Genomic DNA, 21704 nt, shown 5'->3' on the forward strand with positions numbered 1-21704 from the left:
AATTTACTGTAGACCTAGGCATTAGCCTCAGAACAATGGTTTCAAAGTTAGTTTTGCGAAAAAAAAATTTTGTTCGCCTGAAAAAAAATATAAATGTTGGCCGCAAAAAAAAAAAACACTTTTCCGCCAATTTCGCGATTTCTGAATTTTGAGCGCACTTAGGGAAGAAACAGTGCACTTCTTGGTTACAATATTTATTCCCTTCAAAGAACAAGTGAAATACAATCTTACGAGCCTATTAATTTTCTTGCTTGTCAAAAAACGTTTGAAGAAAAAAAATCACAAACGTGGCAAATCGCACAAAATACCTGTATTTCAGGAATTTCTTGCTGCAGACAGGTTAAAGTGAGGATAATAAAAATTGGTGCATATTAACTTTGATATTAGCGATCTCTTCTAAAATAATTTCCGTGGTTTTATCGCGCTCCGTTTCGTATGTGATTCACCAAAACGCCGAAGTTTGAAAATTTGAAATCCATATTGAAAGCCATATTATACAATGAGAACTCTACCGGCAACTTTGCAGTGAGCGCCTCCAGTAGTGCGCTCATGTGTTGCTTTCTCTCTTCTGATGGCCTAAAGATAACTAGGTTCACATCAGCAACACATGACATAAAAGCAAGTCATTGACATCTAAAGAAAGCTATCATACGTGCTTCCGATGGTCGAACAGCTCAAACTGCAGTTGTTCTCCATCTCGTGCAACACTTGTGTAAGCCGGCTGTGAACAGAAGTGTGTCGAAGTGCTTTCTTTTATTAAAGCACCTCTATTGCAGTACTGTATTCTTGTGCATCCGCAGATGTAATATGCAACACAATCCACGCGTTTATCACGATATTTCGCGGCTTCGGGCAAAACAACAAGGAACGAAATACATGCGTGCTGTACTGAAGGAGCTCACTGAAAAATTGCCAGCAGTTTTCGTTTTATAATATGGATTTTGTTGGCACTTAACAGCCTTTAACTTTCACAGTGATGCACTCCTTCTCTCGTTCATCCTCTGAGCATAGCTTTGCGCGCAAGCAGAGCTCATCTGCAGTCGAAGCGGCACTCGTGTAATGTGAGCACCCGCTGCATCGAGCGGCTGCTGCTGCGGGTTTGTCAAGCGGCTGATCGCAAGACAAAGCTTGCTGAACCATGACACCTGGCTGCGTATTTGTTGGCGTGGAGCTGCTGCTTTGTGATTATGTCACATGCAATTATTTTGAACAACTTATATCCGTTATTCAGCACATAACGAACAGCGCGGCCGCTAGGCTGACTTGGTCACATTTGACGCATTATAACTTGTTAGCAACCAAAATAATGCGATGTTTTGTTATGCAGAATAATAGATGATGTCCCTTGCTTCAATCAGAGGGATTTAAAAAAAAATGTTAAATGGCCTTTTTGAGAAAACTATTTTCAAACTTCGGCGTTTTTAGTAAACAACATTTGTTTCAGCCCAATTATCGAGTAAAATGGAGCGTGATAAAACCACAAATTATTTAAAAGAGAGCGCAAATATCAAATGTAATGTGTACCCATTTTTATTATCCTCACATTAACAAGTTTGCAGCCATAAATTCCGGAAATACGGGTATTTTGTGCAATTTGCTGTGTTTATGATTTTTTTGTGCAAAAGTGCTTCGACAAGCAAGAAAAATAGTAGACTCGTAATATTGTATTTCACTTGTTCTTTGAGGGGAATAAATACAGTGAAATCTCGGTGATACGAATCTCGCGGGGTTACCAAAAATATTCGTATCATCCGAAATTCTTATCACCAGAAAACATGGAAAATTAGTATGCGACCAAAGAGTTGGCATACGTTTTGATTCAGCGTTTCGCAGGGCCGCAGCGACGTCATGAACAGCTCTGAATGATTGGCTGTAAAGTTTTTAAACGACAACGACCATACTTGTACTCGTATATAAGGTGCATGCGCGCATGTGTAATTAATGAACCAGATGTGTTGTGCCCCGTGACCACTAGTAGCCCCTTCCTAATGTTACTACGCTTTTTTGCATGACACCAAAGTGTTGCGGCGAAAGTGACTTAAGAAGCGCTTTGCACACAATAGATGGAGGCCAAGCTCCTTCGCCAAGACCGTCCGCTTCATGGTAGACCCGCAGCCCAAGTTTTAGTCTTGTTTCATAGAACGTCTGATTGCGGAGACATGGCTTGCATCGACGTGGCAGGCACGTGTTAACACAGTACAGAGAGAGACGCTGCTGCCTCGAGCACAGGAGCACGCATCAACGCGTCGAAAAAAAAAAGCGCGACGTCAACGTCATTCGTAAGCTAAACGTGAAGGCGCCTAAAGGCCTCCAATATTCGCGCGCACTATCTCGGAGGCAGCGACGTACCGTTGATGGTTGCGCAGCGTGCATGCCCGCGCCCGCGCGTGACTGCCGCGTCTTCCGCGACAGCGCGGGCCGCACCTTTTCGTACCTGTGCGCTAGCATACATTCATATCAAACGTCGCGGGTGAAAATCAGTTCGCAACAACCGTATTCGAATACATTGCAGGCTAATGGGCCCTGGCCGGGACCACAGAAAAATTCGTATCACCCCGAAATTCGTACGCGCCGTGATCGTATCGCCGAGGTTTTACTGTATTGTGACCAAAAACGGCACCGTTTTTTCTCAGGTGCACTCAAAACTCAGAAATCGCGAAATTGGCGAAAAAGTGTTTTTTGCGGCCGAAATTTATTATATTTTTTCAGGCGAACAAAACTTTTTTTGCGCTAAACTAACTTCGAAACCATTGTTCTGGGTCTAATGCCTAGGCCTACAGTAAATTTCATCAAAATTGAGAATGGTGACTGGGACCTCGTGTTCGATCTTATCTGGACACACCCTATTGCGTTAAAACATCTAGCCACCCTCACACCACTAGTTTGATTTTGACGAGGCTGCATGCCACAGTCGGTAGCACTTTTACATATCAAATGGCGCTGGGTGGTATTGGTTTGCTGTCCCTGCAAATATTCCCACAAGAACACGGTGGTTGCTTTCGTTACTTAATGGTTTATGCAACAGATGGCACTGATAGTCTCCTTGGAACTTTCTTGCTCTGCCTGCTCGCACATTAACTACATTCGCTCTCCCTGTCTTTGATTATCAGCAGCTTGTCATAGCTTCACGTGACTGTCTATGTAACCTGTATCGCCTGGACGTGGGGAATTTATGATTAGGCTGCCCTCGCGGACTTCACACGCACAGGCATTTATTAGTGACAAATTAAATGCTGCGGTAGCTTTCGGGTGACACTGCACTACAATTTTAGATTTCAAAGAACCGAAAAACTCCCTCGATTTTACGAACTTTTCGATTTTACTAAATAATTCGAGCACCCTCATCACTTCGGTAAATCGACTTGCAACTGTAGGTGATTTCGTTAGTGCAGATGCTCTTGGTCAATTTGGTGATAGAAGTGACGTGCACAATTTGGGCGTCGGAAGACATTGCATGGACACGGCATTTTCTCTAAATTGCAGTTAGAGCGAGTTTCGCGAACCAGCAAAACATTCGCAGCTATATGCAATAATGAAATTACTCTTAACACGCAACTGCACCAGGAGAGCAGAGCCCAGTAAAAACAAAATATTTTCACCACCTGTGTTGCCATGCACCATGTCAAGTTTTTTTCTATGAATACAACAGAAATGCACAAGTAACAATTTATACTGTCTATTGATTCACTGTAGTGATCAGTTTTTAATGTGTGTTGTTAGAGTAATACTGATTATGTACTGAGGCCTTACTACGTGATATAGGGCTAGTACTACTAGACTGTCCCAGTGGTGGAACGAACCGTGCCCTACATCTACCTTAATTCCTCGATTACTAAAAGGCTGCTGCACATAATCGTGACATTTTAGACGTTATCAAGCATTAACCTTTCACTCTAGCGTATATTGTTGTTTGCTTTTAACTGCTGAATGCCATTTCTTGTGCCCGTGTGGCACTGGTATCAGGCACTGAAGGAATGACACAGCTTCCTGGAGTACATCAGAAATGTCAAACCCTGCATTATAGGGCCTCAGAAAGGCACTGTAACCTCAATTCTAAACATACAACACAAACCTTTTTCGTCCCTAAGCTAGTCTGTTTATTAGGGAGAAGTATATTAAAGGTAGCGTGTGGCACTTAATAAAGTAGTCAATTTGGCTATGTTTAATTCTGAACTGATGTCTTTTACTGCAAGCATAAACTTTTGATATGCAGGGATGGTGGCTTGCGTTTTGGCGAGATGGAACGCGACTGCCAGATCTCGCACGGAGCAGCCCAGTTCTTGCGTGAACGCCTGTTTGAAGTGTCAGACCCGTACAGAGCACACATCTGCAATCTTTGTGGCCTGCTGGCCATTGCCAATCTGCGCAACAACACCTTTGAATGCAAGGGCTGCCGAAACAAGACACAGGTAATGGTGACCTTGTGTGCCTGTTTTATTTATTTGAACTGATTGATGTATCGGTCGATCCATTTGTTTTCTTTTATTTATTGCTATTGTCTTCTTGCTGAAATCTGGATTTACATTCATGGTAGTGCAAAAAAAGTAGAAAAAACTGATATGGAGTTGAGGGTCAATCTGTGATTGTGTTTTGCATTATCTTGGATGTGTGGCTGATAAAATTTCTACTTCAAGTACTTATTGAGTAGATTAATTCAGCATGTCTACCAACCTGGAAAAGTCAGGGAATAGGCACGGAATTTTTGAAAAACCTGGCCAGGTCATGGAAACTGATGGCAGTCTGTACAACCGTCACGAAAATAATCTTTACCTTTGATCAGTGCTTCAAAAGTTGCTCCTTTGGCAGCAACCACAGTGAACAGCTAAGCAGAAGTGTGAAGAAAAAAATAGGCAGTGCATAACTGTTGTTTCTACAGCTCACATAGCATATCTCAATTCCCAAGCATGACGTTACTCGCACTGATGAATTTGTGCATGTTTGTCTTGGCCACGATCTTGGCTCGGCTTGAAGGCATTCTGGTTGAGCTAGAAATACCATCAGCAAAGTCTCGCTGGGCCATGTCAAGCTTATTCAGTGGTGATGCAACGCAAACAACCCCTGCTACACACTTATTGCTAGTAGCTCACGTTCCAAGGGTAGCATGGTGTAACTGCAGCTATACCGTAAAATGCCGAGCAAGCGCCCCCCCCCTATGGTGAAGGATAATCCGACCAAATTTGGAGGGGGGAGGGGGGGCGCTTGCTCGGTCCCGGACCGAAATTTAAGATGGCGGCGGGAGAACGGCTAAAAATAAAAAATGCCCATCCATGTTTCTAATGAAGTGCTTTATTTATTTACAGTTTTTATGCCCCCTCGTCACTTTCAAATCATTGAAGCAGTGACCGGTTTGACCAATATACGACCGGCCACGTGACAACGGAATTTCGTAAACAACATTAGATACGCATTCAGTGTACTCATTCTTGTGGTTCGTTTTACACAAGCAATGCTCATATTGAAAAAAAAGTGTCCCAAGAATAGGAGGGGGAAGAGGGGGGGCCGCTTGCTCGGTCACTGGCGCATATTTCAGATCACCCGAAAAAGGGAGGGGGGGCGCTTGCTCGGCATTTTACGGTAGTCGGATACAACTTAAGAAGTCTGGAGAGGCCCCACCCAGATAACAGAAGCACGGCAGCCGATCGCCTCCGTGACTAGAGAAATAGTCCAGCTCATGCACACAGCAATGTTCTCCAAAGGTGGGGTCACCGGCCGTCCAGCTCATGACATCAGTCTGGAGTGCCTGCCCATTAGTGTACGCTGTGTGCATCCATCCGCCTTTGAGGAGGAGATTCGGTGGACTTCTTAAGTTGTATCCCACTATAAATGTCTCATTTTGGTTTCTCGAGATCGTGTTATTAAATCTGTGATTATTTTTGAGCGTCCCATTCATAGAAGAGTACATAAACAAAGGGAACATGGTGGCCTTCATGATTCCTCCACGGAATTGCGGAAGCTGTTGCCTCCTTCTATGGCCATGGTGCTGCCCTGCCGACTGTTGCAGACTGACAGATTACTCCGTGCCGCCACATATTTGTCAGCATTCTAAACACAACCCCCAGCTTTTATTACAGGCGTCAGAGGACCTGGGTCGCACCTCAAGCATCAAAGCCCGGAGAAATAAAATGCAAACATGCGTGTGTCCATCATGGGGGGAAAATAAGGGAAATTTTACAGTATGACTCCGTTCTTCTGACTGTCGTTGATTCCAACCAAAATGTTACAAGCTCAATAAGTAACACCCTGAAATGCTACAAATTACATAGAGAACCCAAGCTCAAGTTTGCGGCGCGACGACAGCGCCGCGCCAGCCGCGCTGCGGCTCTGTCGGAAAGCTCTGAACCTTCGCGCGGCCGACTCAGCCCCTTTCACGGTAGCGGTAGTGCACGTGCGCACGCGTTCTTCTCTCGGTGCGGGTAACTGGGAGGCCGTCAGCTGGGTACGTTGAACCGAGAGGCTGGCTGTGCGAAGCTGCGCATTTCCACGACGGCAGAAGCGACCCCGCGGAAGCGCAAGCGTGGTCCGAAGTATTGCGGTTTAGTGGCCAGCCACAACAGTGCAGACAAGGCACACGATTCACGTGTTAAACTGTATCGGTTCCCGGGCGTGTCGCACGAGAAATAAAGGCGGCAAGCGTGGATAGCTGACAGCGCTGTCTCACCTTCTATTTTGGCTGTCTGAGTTCATCGCTTTCGTTCGTTCCGACTACCTGAATCGGTAAGTAACGGGGCGCATGCACGCAGCGACTACAGTAATGCAGGGGCGAGACAGCTGCGCAGATTGCGCATTTTTGATACGATTCCGTTTTCCTGCGCCAAGCTGCTCCAAAAGCATAAAAATTGCAAAAATTGCGCCGAACTGCGCCGAAACGGCCCCACAATCAAGAATTTTCAAGCCCGCGTCACTTTCAGCGTGGGAAAACGTAACTTTAGAAGCAGCGCCAGGGATACGTTCGCAGAACACGTTAACGCGCCCAAGCGTGTCCTTCTACGCGCCTTTGTAATAGAAGCTTCCACAGTGCTGTGATAATCGCCTCTGAGCGGTTGTAAATATGTGTAGTGTCCGAGCGGTGCTCGCGACGCATTTTTGAAGGCGGTCCCTCACGAGGTGGCAGAGAACGGTGGCGCAGCGCGCTTTTGTTATCACCTATTAAAAGCGTGCGGTACACTTGACGCTACGCCACCCGCGCAGCCGAGCAGATAGCTGAAGGCGCTTTATTTTAGGCAGTTTTCGAATAGCGTACGCTACGTTAGCGTTAGCGTTTGCGGCCCGCTATTTCCGTCACTTAACGGGAGCCCGCAAGCGGTTAGCGTACGACGCATGCGCAGTAGTGCGAAAAGCTAACGCAAAGCTTTGCGTACGCTATTCGAAAGCTTCCTGAGGGTTCGCCCTTCAGGGAGGGCAAATATTAATCGCAGCGCCCCTCCTTCCGATTAAGTCAAAGTATGGGCGGTATCGACTTTGCCCCCCCCCCCCCCCTCTCGTGCGCACGCCTATGGGGGTGGTCATACTGGCGCGTTCGTCGGTGGCCATACCGCTTTTGTTCTTTCCTGATGTTACGCGCGAAGGCGTCGCCGCAATCGCGTGCTAGTCGGAATCATTCATTGACCGTTCAAAGACGTACTGCTATGTGACTATACAACTCTTGTGCAATCAGTTTTTATTGCGATAGCAATTATATGGACAGTCTCGAGGGGTATTTGCCGTCGCCGTCATGTCCTTCCGGTATGAAGTCCAAATTGATAAGATCCCCCCGCGAATTGTATGTTCTACAGCGGGTAAAAGCACGGGAGCAGAGGCGACGTACGCGGCCGAAGAAAACGAGCCGGCCCATTGCCGTCGCTCGGAGGCTGCATGCGATAACATCACCCCGCTCGGAGGGCCTGCCGTCGAAGCAGACAGGAAACGCCCCGCCCGTTTTTAACAAGCCTTAAAAGACACGAAGACGCGAGGAGCAACTTTGAACTTTGCGCGGTCGCGATCACTGGCGCGCGCTATCTCGAAAGCAGTGTTGGCGGTAACGCGTTACAAGTAACGGCGTTACCGGTAACGCGTTACTTTTTTCGCTAACTTTGTAACGTACTCGTTACAATTTAGAAACTGTAACGGGTAACGTACTTACGTTAACATTTTTCGGTAACGTGTGGTGTCACGTTACTCGTTACTTTTTCATCCTGGGGGTGCCGTTTTCTCAGAGCTCGCCCTGACAAATTCTTTTGTCGCAGCGTCGGACTGCTGTCGGCCTGCCAGGCATTGAACACGAAAACGCGGGCGGAATCGCTTTTTCTTTTGTGGAAATTGTGGGGACCAATTTCTTAAGACGCGCCGACTCCTTGTGTGGAGGTTTGGGCCATAGCCACACAAAGCTTCATGAAAGCCGCATAATTCGCCATGAGAAACTGTACGGACATGCTTCTCGTAGAAATGGATGTAGCGGATGGATTGTTGGCAACTGCGCCTTTTCGTGCCCAAAAGACAGGCCGCCCGAAGAGAAAGCGCAAGGGCTGGTTTACTCCAGTCTCCATACCACGTGCTGATCGTGAACTTTTTTACGTGGGGGAAAGGAAGAACTCCCCCGAGAGGCTGCGACAACATAAAAACGATGTCGACAAGTTTAAACGACCACCGCATCGAATTCGACAACTCCCGCGTCGTCGACTTAAGCGGCGTTCTGTGGAATTCTGACCCATGCAGGCGACAGCCGGTAACGTCAACCGGTCTACAGGTGCACTGCTGATCGAGAGTCTGCCTTATTGTGTAGAATAGGCGTGACCCCCGGCTGGAAGAAAACCCTGAAAAATAATGCGAGCGCGACGCGAAACGTAGAATTTTTTCTTGTAACGCAAAAAAAATCTTTTTTTTTACTCACTACCTTAATACCGCTGCCACGCGAACTGCCTTAACCGCGGTTAAGGCAGTTCGTGTGACACCGGCTAACCGTGGTTAGCCGTAACTATGGTTACGGCTAACCATGGTTGCTACACGGCAGACATTACCGCAGTTAGTGTACTAATCGTGGTTATTGCAAACGGGTGATTCCATGAGAGATCGACAGGGAGTCGAATATAGATATTTTAGATTTGATTGAGTATTTTATATTTTATGCATGTCCCATGCCAGTAGCCCGAAAAGGAACTTAATTTTCTTATTAACTGCATAATTTACGAGGGAAAAAGTATCAAACATATTCAATCCGGAGGGACCCATTTCACCTGTCGTTCTCGAAAGTTCACGACGTTGTAAAACACAAATATTATCGTTACAAAGAAGATATTTTGTGTATGAAATGTATGCGCAACAAAGAGTAAAGTAACATTGTTTGAAACTTGTAGAGCTAAGGAAACTGTTTTTGAAAAATGTCTAAATATGCGACATTTTATAGTAGCTACAAAGTTGATAAGGCTTATCAACTTTGTTTTAAAAATAATATTTGCTCCTTCCTATCTGCAACTGCAGCGAAGTCCCTGGTTATTGAACTCCTGAGCGAGTGAGGCTGATCTTGAACACCCTCACATAAACGCTCACAATTTTTACGGTAATTATACACTGTTAAAGCGAACAAAATTGTTTATGCACAGATATTTTTTACGGGACTAGTCCATTTCAGCATTTCTTTACTACTACAAAATTCGCGCATCTATTTTGCTAGCAGAAGCACACCATCAGAATTATTGTAAATTTCTTGAGATTTCATTGATGCTTTCTTTGCGAATAGCGTTGGGGATTGAATCTCATATTCTGTATAATGTCACACTGAGAAAAATGGCTTCACCATGTGTCAGAGTCAGAAGCCATCACACGTAACTCTAAAGGCATCTTTAAGCCACTATACCATTGCTAACGTCCGGTACATTTGTGCAAGTAATACTCGTTAAATCAGCATTTTGGGTATATACGTTGTTTGGGGTAGAAGTTTTATGTGAAACATAAATTTCAGATTTAAATTATTGTTATTGTAGGTTCCTGCAGCAAAGACACATCGATTAAAATTTATGATTGCGGAGTAACGGCAGAGGTAACGTCCGTTACTTTTTTTCGGTAACGGTAACGGTAACCCGTTACATTTTTTTGTAGGTAACGTAGGGCGGTAACGCGTTCCTTTTTTTATAGTGTAGCGAGTAACGTATTTAGTTACTTTTTTTCAGTAACGCCTACAACACTGCTGGAAAGCCATCACAGCGGGGCGGGCGGCTCGTATACGCTTCTACGTGCTGCGCTCTCAAAGCGAAGTGACTATGCCGAGAACATAGCTCCCTGGAGCGGCCGTATTTTCTTACACCATCGTTTTATAGTTACACGAGATCGGATACAAAACAGTTAGCTGCCAGCCTTACTTCGTGTAACTTGAAATGGTATAGCGCATTACGGGGAAGAAGAAACGGCCTAGCAGACCGACACAAGAGGACAGAGCGCTAGTAGCGCTCTGTCCTCTTGTGTCGGTCTGCTGGGCCGTTTCTTCTTCCGCGTAATGCGCTATACCATTTCAAGTACGACGAACCAACTCGCCCAATCTTCAACACTTGTGGACTTCGTGTAACACTACAATTTGTTGCTATCGCATTCATTGCTTCGCCCTTGCGGTGAAACTGTGACTTGTTTTTATTATTTGAGAAGTGTGATGTTTTTTCTTTTCTTATTTTCAAATGTAAAGTGAACCTACTTGGAAAAACTTGTTTTTATCTATTTCATATGTTGTTACCAGGGTTATATAAATTGCGTAGTTTGTAAAAAGGTAGTGTAGTTCATACCTGGCAATAATCTGTTAAAAAAAGCTTTCTCCAAAGGCTCTTTGAATGTTATGTGTATTCTAAGCCGATTAAAACATGTGCTTGTTCCTTCAAGTTACTACAAATTTGTTTTTTCAAGCCCCAAAAACGACATAATAAATGCCGCTAACTGCTCCCAAACAAGGTTCTCCTGCTCCTAAATTGAAATTTTGCTGCTCCCAAAACTGCTCCCAAATCGATTTCAGCCGTCTCACCCCTGGTAATGATTACTCGCTGTCTTCTCGCATTGTTAAAGTCCAGTTACGGTTGTAGGTGAAGCAACTTTGTGTTTTGATTCCCCGTGCTCGTGAGACCTACCCGTCGTTGTTGAACGTTCACATTCGCGTTATACCGTTAGCGTTGCGCGGTTGGTTGAATTCAACTGAACTCCGCACATTGTCAGAAGTTCGGCGCCTGCATTTCACGCGTCGGGAAAGCTGCTTTATCACGCCGGAACGGACGTCTGTGCATTTTCAGCAAGCTTTGACATCGTTCTGCAGGTTTGCTTTGTTTTTGTCACTTTATTGGGGTGATATATATTTAAGCCGCTAAATATAACTGGCACTTAATACATGCTTTGCAATTGCAACCTTGAAGTAACCACCTTCTGACTTTTTGCGATTTTCTAGCCGCGTTCGCGCAACAGGTTTTATACGCCTGTCAAGTCAATATCATAAGAAGAGACTGCAAGCATGACGCGAGAGCCGAAAAAACGAGGCGAGCAGTTCATCTTGCTTCACAGTGGTTGAAGCTCAGCTAGCTGCCTCGCGTCTTAATCGGCGGGTGACTCTCCAGCGGCACGGAGGACTTGACTAAGCTTCTCAGGAAGCAGTGCCATGGCCGTATAATCTTTTTTTCGCACGCCGCAAACGTTTGTTCACGAAAGTACACGGCTGCTACTGTAAGCATGCCATATCAAAACAACAATCATATGATTCGTAGTCCACGCCGCAGAACATCGATAGCGTGTACGGCTTCATTTCGGAGTGCATGTGGACCATTATTCATCTTTAACGTGACAGAATGAGACTTACCTCGAGGTATACGTCCTACACGGTGTAATCGCCACTTGGGAAATGCATTTCGCTTTGAGTCGGGCGTGGTTGTCGTCGATCGTCTGCTCTTCACCGTTAATGTGATTGACGAGCCTTCCTCATTTTATCAAGTTCGCTTTGCGGAAGTGCCAGTCAAGCTTGAAGATCCTTTTGAAGCCGCACTGCACGCGGTACATTGTGAGTACAAGTGCGGTACAAGTGCACCAAGTGCACCGCGAGAGCTCTGCACGTGCACGGAAGCGAGCGGCAACGCGGTGGAGAGAAGGGAAAACGCTCGCTGATCACGCCCCAGTTTCTCTTTTTCTGCCAGAGATGGCGCTGCCTGTCAAGAGCAGCAGCGCCGCTAAGCGTTGCTTAGCGGCTGGGTTTCCTGAAGGAGCGAGCTGCTAGCCTATATTCATATAAAATTCCTCTTTGTTGCTATCGGATTTACTATTTTGCTCTCGCGGTGAAACTGTGACTTTTTTTCTAACGTGGGATGGTTTTTGATGTTGTGCGTTCGTGGAGAACAACATGATAGCAAAGACCCATGATAGCAAAGGCGTTGCATTGCTCTGGTCAACGCGCCAGGATTTAACAACAACCCGCAGCAGCAGAACAAGCGCAATTCACCTTGGATGGATGGATGGACGGATGCTATGAGCGTCCCCTTTATAACGGGGCGGTGACATGTCTGCCACCAGGCTCGAAGGATAAAAAAAGAAAACAAAAGAAAAAAAACTTCCTTGTTTCATGTTGTCCTAATGCCTTATCTACATTGATTAAATCTATGTTATTATAACAAAAAATATAAATTCACAGTCCATCTCTCTGCCTCTTAAGGCAGAATAACCTTTTTTCCCCCAATTATTTATTTTTGTACTTTATCTCTACTTTTCTGCCACCAATACTCTAACCGTCTCTTACTTATTTCTATCGCGGGCGTGTTCAGCTTTCCATTGTTGTCCCTAAAACCCAAGGCTTCATGTAGACTCGTGCCCACACGTATACCTGGGTGAATATCGCCACATTCAATCAGTACATGTTCCATCGTTTCCTTAGTTCCCCCGCAGCATGTACATAGTTCTTCTTCGTTCCTGAATCTCGCTTTATAACTACGCGTTCTCAGGCAGCCCGACCTTGCTTCAAACAGTAAAGCGCTTCCCCTTGAATTATCATAAAACCTTTCCCTCCTTATTTCGTTTTTTCCTTTTCGGTAGTTACTCAGAGCCGGCTTCTTTTCCATCGCTGTCATCCAATAAGTCCTCTCCGCCTCCCTGACCTTCCGCTTAATGCTCCTTGTTGCCATATCGCCCGCACTGCTAGCCGTATATTTACTGGTGAGCCTCCTAGTTCTTTTTCTCCACTGCGTGTCCACGCTTTTTCTATACAAATACCTGAAAACCTTCTCTGCCCATCTACTCTTCTTCATTTTCCTCAGCCTCTCTTCGAATCTCATTTTGCTCTGCGCTTCCCTCACTTCAAAGCCTGTCCATCCCATATCACCCTTCACCGCCTCATTTGTCGTCTTCCCGTGAGCGCCCAAGGCGAGGCGGCCCACCGTCCTTTGATTTACATCCATTCCTGATTGCACCTCTGACTTCATGCACACCACTGTGTTCCCAAATGTAAGCCCCGGAACCATCACACCCTTCCACAGCCCTCGAAGCACCTCGTACCTATTGTATCCCCATAAAGCTCTGTGCTTCATAATTGCAGCATTCCTCTTTCCCTTTGCTACCGATGCTTTCTCTTGTACCTCCATATATCTATCCCCCTCATTTACCCATACTCCGAGGTACTTGTACTCGCTTACCCTCGGTATTTTTTGGCCCTGTATTAAGACCGTATGGTCTCCGTGATCATTGAATATCATCAATCCACATTTTGTTGCACTAAATCCTAGTCCTAGAGCCTCACACTCCCTTCGGCATATATCTGCCAGTCACTGTATATCATCTTGACTGTCCGCAAATAAGACAATATCATCAGCATAAAATAGACCTGGAAGCTTCTGCTCAACCATCGCTCCGACCTGTTTGTGTGACAAATTAAATCCAATGTTGCTACCTTCTAGCGCTTTTTCCATCCTCGCCATGTACAGCATGAATAACAGCGGGGACAAAGGGCATCCCTGTCTCAGCCCCTTGCTAATTTCAACGCTGTCCTTGCTACTTATTCCTTCCCATTCTATACAAACACTATTTTATCGGTATATTTCTCTCAAAAGCTGTACACAGTCGTCACCTATGCCCACTTCCTTCAATATATCCCACAAAATTTCCTGATTAACGTTGTCATACGCCCCGGTGATATCTAGATAAGCTACGTATAAGGGCCTGTTTTCTATTTTAGATATTTCTATACACTGGGTAAGAACAAACATATTATCGTCTAACCGCCTGTCGATTCGAAATCCATTCTGAAGTTCTCCCAAAATATCATTTTGTTCTACCCACGCTTCTATTTTTAATTTTACTGCCTGCATCGCCAACCTGTATAGCACCGATGTAATTGTTAGGGGTCTATACGAGCGAATGTTATCTTTTTCTCCCTTGCCTTTATAGATTAAGTTCATTCTACTTTTTCGCCAACTGTCTGGTATTTCCCTCTCCTGTAAGCACTTTTCTGCGGCTTTCAGCAGTGCTTCTTTAGTGTTATGTCCGAGTTCGTTAATGAGGCTAACGGGAACCCCATCTAAGCCCGGAGTAGTGCGCTTAGGAATTTTTCCTTCGGCCTTCTTCCAATTGAAATTCTCTAGTACTACATCTTCGTCGGTTGCTCTCCTTTGCGTACTTTTACTCACCAGAGCGGTGGCGCGCCTCTAGCGGTGACTGCCAGAATCACGACTTGTGGCTCTCTCACCTTCCTCCGTCCGCGTTTCCCGGCTGTGAATGCGTGTTTGCGCGCTGGCGTGACTAGCCGTGTGTCGCATGGGAAGTGTAAAAGAAAAATAGGAGTGAACTTGTAGTGTGCTGTTCGGTCTTAAGTGCAGCGAAGCATGAGTAGCAGCTTTTCTGCGGACGAGTTGAAGAAATTTTTATTGATTGACCTTTCAAAACGCCCAACAGCATCACGGCGGCTCGCAGGCTTGTGCTTGAACACAGATGGGACGTTGTCGGGGTGGTCTGTAAACCTCGATGGTTCTCCTGCAAGTAGTGGGAAAAGAAAGTGTTCTTAGATTGTTCAACATTTTCCCCCTTTGGTTGACAATCGCGGCAGCTTATCACACATGCAGAGAGATTACCTAGCTTTATATCCGGGCTAACCCAAGTAGTTGATGCTGAACTAAAACCATTCAGAGCATTTACATGAAACGTAAATAAGTGGGTCGAGTGGGTTTGTCGGGCAGAAATGTCTGTCGAGTTCATATAAACGCTAGTCGGTCGGGCTGGGCCAGCCTGATTGCAGGGGTTAGGATGATCCAGCACGACTGACTAGCGTTTCCATGAACTCGACAGACATTCCTGCCCGACAAACGACCCAGCCGACCCGTTTACAGCATGCGTGTAAATGCGGATCGGTCGGGCCCGCCAGCGCCGAGGCGTTTGGAAACGGCAGCGGGGACCGGAAGCCCAGTTCGAATGTGCTGATGTCTCTGCTGGACACTGCGTGTCGTTTTTTCTAGAGTCGTCAGAAGCGAGTTCATGTAAACGCGGTCACATCGGGATCGGTCAGCCAGATTTCTGACTCGACTCGCTCACGACGTGAGCGGGTCGTTCATGCAAACGTAGCCACTGCAATGATGTAAACGATTTCACTACATATCTCGCCGCTCGCGCTTCGTCATTCGCATTCGCTGTGATCGCACCCCGCCCGCGTTATCGTTAACACCGTGCTGTCGTCTTAGCGGCTGTACGCCACTCTTATCAGGCATCCGATCCCACTGATGTGACGAAGCTCGAAATGGAACAGCATAGGAAAAGCATCGCTGCAAAACGCGGCGATGGTCAACACTGTGCACCGTTTCCTCAACGTGAATGCCATCAAGCAGAGAACCTTACCTGATATGAAATGCTCGCTGCAAACGCGCGAGTTGGCTGTAGGCGTCCACGTAGACCCGTCGACGTTCATTCGGCGCATCGCCTGAATCCACTTTTTCCTTTTTGCTGCGTGTAAAGATGCTGCAGGGAAGCAAAAAAACCTAACCTTGGGGAGCTTATTGCTGGCATTTGTGCAACCTACAGCGGGCACCTCTGCGGCATAACTAAACCCGGACACGAACGCTTGCCAGTGGGGCGACGCACAAAAGCTAGTGCAAGCGAGCAGGAGAGCCTCAAAAAAACATGGCGCCCGCATATTTCCCGTCGTACTCCGCGCGGCGCTCGCCGCGCATGCGTAGAGGACCCCCTTGGAAAAGGCGAATTCCACAGTGCATTAAACCCGCACTTGTTTCGTCTTTACATGTGACACTCTGGCAAGGCATCTAACTGTGATTGCTGCATCTCAGGCTCAACAAAATTGATTTTTTTTCACGCAAAAAATTAAAAAAAAAAGTTTTTTCATGTTGCCACATTAGTCGAGCATTCTTATGGCATTTTCAGTTTAAGATTAATCCTTCAGTAACTATGCCTTGCATGAAAGGTCTAATTTCAGTTTAACGAAGTTTCGATATAACGAAGTGAGTTGCCGCTTTTACCAACTTCGCTATATTGAGGTTTATCTGTTCTATGTACTATTCAAATGGGATTAAGTCGTTTTCTTTTTCTAACATGCGTATTAGAGAGTGACATCACCGAGCGATATGGTCTCTACCCATCTTGACATAAAGCGAAGTTCTGTTTCACTCAGGGAATTTCAGCAATGACACTCAGGGAAAACCTGGAAAACTCAGGGAATTTAGAAATGTCAACTCGGTAGACACCCTGAGGAGTCACTTGTAGCACAAAAGTTAGTGTATGGTGAGGTGTCCGCAGCAGGTGGTGTCGCAGAAGTTGACGTAACAGACAAGATGATAGACATGGTTCGAAGTGTCAACATCATATGGAAAGAAGACTTGTAAGGAAAAAGAAGGAACACTTGGAATTATCGGATGTTGAAAGAGAGAGAAGGAGGACTGTGGCTCTTGTGAAAGAGCTTGAATCAGAGAATCAAAAACTGATGGAAAACGCACAGCTTCAGGTCTACATGCTGCTGTAAGACATTGAATCTTTGAAACACTGTGACCGTTGCTGATGCAAATAAACCAGCTTTTCTGTCTGTAGATGCACGGTTATTGTGTTTTTTAATATTGTATTTGTTGTCAAGGATGCTTTCAGCAAAGGAATGTAATAAAGTGGCGTGGTTCGCAGTTTATGCATGTGCTCCGTCTTTTCTTTTTTTTTTTACCACTGGAGGGTTTGTTTCCAGTGCACGGAGTTTACGAAGCAGACTTAGCGGTCATGGAATTTGCTTAGAATCATTATGGCAAACCTGGAAAAGTCAGGCATTTGGAATTATATTGGTAGACACCCTGATTATGGAAAGCAGCAAAAGAAAAACAGGAAAATTTCACTTTGTTCAAAGCAGGGTGTCAAACCTTACCGAAACCAAAAATCATAGCCAAACCGGAATTTCAGCTGAGAAGGAACCTGAACTGGTATTCTCAAAACATGCCTGAACCTGAACAGAACATGAACCAGAAAAAATTAATATTGTTTGTCGATCCAGAACAAAGTGGTTAAAAGCATAACTGACAACAGTGGTTGCAGCCTACATGGTCTGACTGATTGAAATGGAGACCCATTGAAGTCATTCTGATGTATTGCTTTTGTTGCCCATATGGCAGAAACTTGGAGGATAACAAAAGAAAGTCAAGGAGAAGCTAAGGGCCATGCACTGTAGGATGGGAGGGAAAATGATAGGCATAGCTTTAAGAGATTAGAATGGATCAGAACAAAGAGGAGTAAATGATATCTGTTGCGATTAACAAAAAAGTGTACCTAGATGGGCCACGTAATTTGTCAGACAGATGAGCGATGAGCCGCCGTGGTAGCTCAGTGCTTACAGGGCTCGGCTGCTAACCCTAATGACGGTGGTTCGATCCCAGCCATGATGGTCACATTTTGATGTAGGCAAAATGCCAGAGGCCCATGTTCTGTGCGATGTAATAGACGTTAAAGAACCCCAGGTGGTCGAAATTATTCAGAGCCCTCCACTACAGCGTCTCTTATAGCCCAAGTCACTTTGGGACGTTAAATCCTGTGGGATGCCGTGTCTGAAGGACGCATCCCAACATAAAACGTAACAACTGTTTATTAACGGAGTAGCAGCAGCGGGGCGAGCATACCGACGCTGCGCTCAGTCGGGTAGCGAAGGAATGATCACTTCCGAGCTTGGCAGCTAGGTTTTAAAGCCACCGTCGGTGACGTAAGCCTCCGGTGACGCTGCGGTGGCGCTGTCCCTTATCGGAGGCGTGGTGTAGCATGAAGCCGTGTCACGCCGGGCTGGATAGTGACGAGGCGGAGGCTGCGCCGGTTTGTGCGCAGTGTGCTGCCACATCACCCCCCCCCCCCCCCCCCGCGGAGTACAGAGCCCTCAGGGTCTAGAAATCTGGGAGGCGTACCAGACGTCCAGAGCGTGTCGTGACCGGAGCGGGCTGCGACGTCGGCGGCTGTGGATGTATCCTGTGGATAGAGTGGCGCTGCCCGGTTCGTTCGCAGCGATGTATGCGGGCTTGAGCCGGTCAATCGAGACGCGGACGTCGTTCCCGTTCAGACGCAGAGTGAAATTTTTGTTGTCGCGATGGACGACCGGGTAGGGTCCGGTGTAGGGTGGCTGGAAAGGCCTGCGGATGGTGTCGTCGCGGAGGAAAGCGTGCGTGCACGATGCTAGCTCCTTGAAGACGAAAGGTGTAGGCTTGCAGTGGTGGGCTGCAGGTGACGGGCGTAAGGCGGCGATGGTGCGTCGGAGCCGGGCGACGAAGTCGGTGGGATCTGACGTCGTAGTGCTGGATGGCTGTGCAGCGAAAATTCACCTGGGAGACGGAGTGGTTCCCCGTAGACGAGCTCTGCTGGTGTAGCGTGGATGTCCGGCTTGAAGGTGGCGCGAAGACCGAGGATGACGGCTGGGATGGCCTCGAGCCAGGTTGAGTCCGGGTGGCACATAATGGCTGCTTTGAATTGTCGGTGGAAACGCTCGATCATTCCATTGGCGCATGGGTGGTAACTGGTGGTCCTCAAGCGTTCGAAACCGACGGTCAGCCCGAGGAGCCTGAAAAGGTGCGACTCGAACTGTCGTCCTTGGTCGGTGGTTACGCGGCGGGGGGCGCCGAAACGAGCAATCCAGCCGGTGAAGAAGGCCGAGGCGACGTCTTCCGCGGTGATTCCCTCGAGGGGCCATATGCCTCGGGCCATCGAGTGTACCGATCGATGGCGGTGAGGCAGTAGCGGTAGGGGCCAGCCGGGGGAAAGGGTCCTATGATGTCGAGGTGGACGTGCTCAAACCGACCAGAGGGCTGAGGGAATGTTCCGAGTGGTGACGTGACGTGCCTGGTGACTTTAGCGCGTTGGCATTGAATGCAGGAGCGCGCCCAGGTGCGACAATCCCGCTGCATGGAAGGCCAGACGTAGCGGTCAGCCACGAGGCGTGTCGAGGCGCGTATGCCGGGATGGCTGAGGTTGTGGAGCTGGTTGAAAAGGCCACGGCGATGGGACAGGGGTACATAGGGCCTGCTTCGTCCTGTCGACATGTCGCAACAGATTGTGGTTGTCGACCCTGGGATGGGGACTTGTTGCAGCTGAAGTGAGGATGTGCCTTGAGAAGTTCCTGCAGTTCGGTGTCCGTAGTCTGAGCCTCGGCGAGGACGTCTGCTGTTATCTACACAGAGCTGATGGCTGCTACACGTGAAAGCGCGTCGGCGACCACGTTGTCTTTCCCGCTGACATGTTGGATGTCGGTGGTGAACTGTGCAATGAACGATAGTTGGTTCTGCTGTACAGGCGGGAGTTTGTCGCGACGTTGAGAGAAGGCGTAGGTAAGAGGCTTGTGGTCAGTATAGATGGTGCAGTTCTGTGCTTCGAGAATGTGGCGAAAGTGTTGCACTGCTTCGTATATCGCCAGAAGTTCTCTGTAGTAGGCTGGCAACATTGTCGGGGCGGTGGTCGTGGTTTCCTCAGTGGAACTGGCGGTTGAAGGGGTCGTTTTCCGAGCTTCGAGCTTCTTGGAGAAGAACGCCAAGGGATGCCAGGTGTTTTCCACGCGTTGCATGAGGGCGGCGCCGATGGCGAAGCTGGATGCGTCCGTGAAGAGTCCCAAGGGAGCGTCTGGCACGGGATGGGTGAGGAGCGTGGCGGTGCAGAGGGCGGCTTTGCAATCTTCGAAAGTTCTCGCTAACGTCGGTGTCCACGTGACGGGTTGGTTTCCTCGTAGGCCGGCCAAAGCATCGTGGAGGGGAGCCTGGTAGTCGGCAGCGTGTGGCAAGAAACGCCTGTAGAAGTTCAGCATGCCAAGGAAACGGCGAAGGTCTTTAGCGGTGGTGGGTTGAGGGTAACTTTGCAGGTCTGAGATGCGTTGGGGCAAGGGCCGAGTTCCCTCAGATGAAACTTCGTGGCCGAGGAAGCGGACGACGGAAGCGCCTAGCGTGCTTTTTTGGATATTGACGAGCAGACCGTGGTCGTCGAGGCGTTGGAACAGCAGACGAAGGTGCCTGTGGTGCTCTTCGGCGTCGCGGGAAAATACCAGTATGTCGTCAAGGTAAACGAAGCAGAAGTCGAGGCCGCGGACGACTTCGTCGATGAAGCGCTGAAAGGTTTGTCCAGCGTTCCTCAGGCCGAAGCTCATGAAGGGAAACTCGAACAAGCCAAAGGGAGTGATGATTGCCGTTTTCGGGACGTCATCTGGATTGACGGGTATCTGTGTGTACGCCTTCACCAAGTCTAGCACGGAGAACACGTGGCAGCCATAGATGCGATGGGCGAAATCCTGTATGTGGTGGATGGGGTACCTGTCCGGGATGGTGCGCGCGTTGAGGGCACGGTAGTCTCCGCAGGGCCGCCAGCCTTCGGTCTTCTTCGGAACAAGGTGGAGTGGCGAGGCCCATGGACTGTCAGAGCGGCGGGCGATTCCTTCGCGGAGCATGGCCTCGAACTCTGCTTTGGCTATGCGCATGCGGTCCGGGGCAAGGCGACGGGCGCGGCAGAAAACCGGGGGGCCTGAAGTGGTCCGGATGTAGTGCACGGTGGTGTGCTGCACTCTGCGTGGCAGTCCGCTGGGGCGCGTCAATCCGGGAAATTCGGCGAGGATGGCGTGGTACGGCGAATGATTGTCAACACTGAGTACCCTGATGCTTGGCTGTTGGGCGGTCGTTCGCTGGCCTGGTGTGGAATGTCCCGTTGTCGCGTCGATGAGGAGGTCGTTGCGGCAGTCCGGAAGGAGGTTGTAGTGGGCCAGAAGGTCTGAGCCGATGATTGGCTCGGCGACGTCGGCGATGACAAAATTCCAGCGAAGGTCACGGCGTATGTTTCTGAGCTGGATGTGCAGGCAGAGCGAGCCGTACGTTTTGATTGTAGAGCGGTTTGCCGCGCTGAGCTCGAAAGACGTAGGCGGACGAGGACCTTGAAGATGGGATCGCGGGTAGCAGCAAATGTCGGAACCGCTGTCGACAAGGAACCGCTGCTTCGTGATTTGGTCGGTGACGAAGATGCGACGGCCTCCGGGTTGGCAGCTTGCGGCCGTCTCTACGAGCTGCCGTTGGCGTTTTCCGCATGCCCAGCGGAACAGGGTGGTCGACATTGCCGGGCTCTGTCCCCGAAGCGTCGGTGGTAGTAGCACGGGCCGTTGTTGTCGGTTTGCCGCGACGAACTGGTGTTAAGCTCGCGGCTTTGCGAGTGGCGGCGCTGGTGCATCGGAAGACGTTGACCCAAGCGTTGTTGAATGGAGTTAAGCTGTCGATCGATGTCGTCGATGCGGCGTGCAAGCTCCGCGGTGT

The 21704-nt window shown here is 48.1% G+C and overlaps 1 protein-coding gene across 1 annotated transcript in view; it reads left to right on the plus strand.

Annotated features, from left to right (window-relative positions):
- LOC119379395 (DNA-directed RNA polymerase II subunit RPB2) overlaps positions 1-21704 on the plus strand; it is a 206289-nt gene that overhangs the window by 176614 nt on the left and 7971 nt on the right. Inside the window, exon 13 of the mRNA XM_037648714.2 lies at positions 4214-4409. Coding sequence (XP_037504642.1) covers positions 4214-4409 — 196 coding nt within the window. The remainder of the gene's footprint in view (positions 1-4213; positions 4410-21704) is intronic.

This window comes from Rhipicephalus sanguineus, chromosome 1 (genome assembly GCF_013339695.2).
Source record: "Rhipicephalus sanguineus isolate Rsan-2018 chromosome 1, BIME_Rsan_1.4, whole genome shotgun sequence".
In the NCBI taxonomy this organism is placed as follows: Eukaryota; Metazoa; Arthropoda; class Arachnida; order Ixodida; family Ixodidae; genus Rhipicephalus; species Rhipicephalus sanguineus.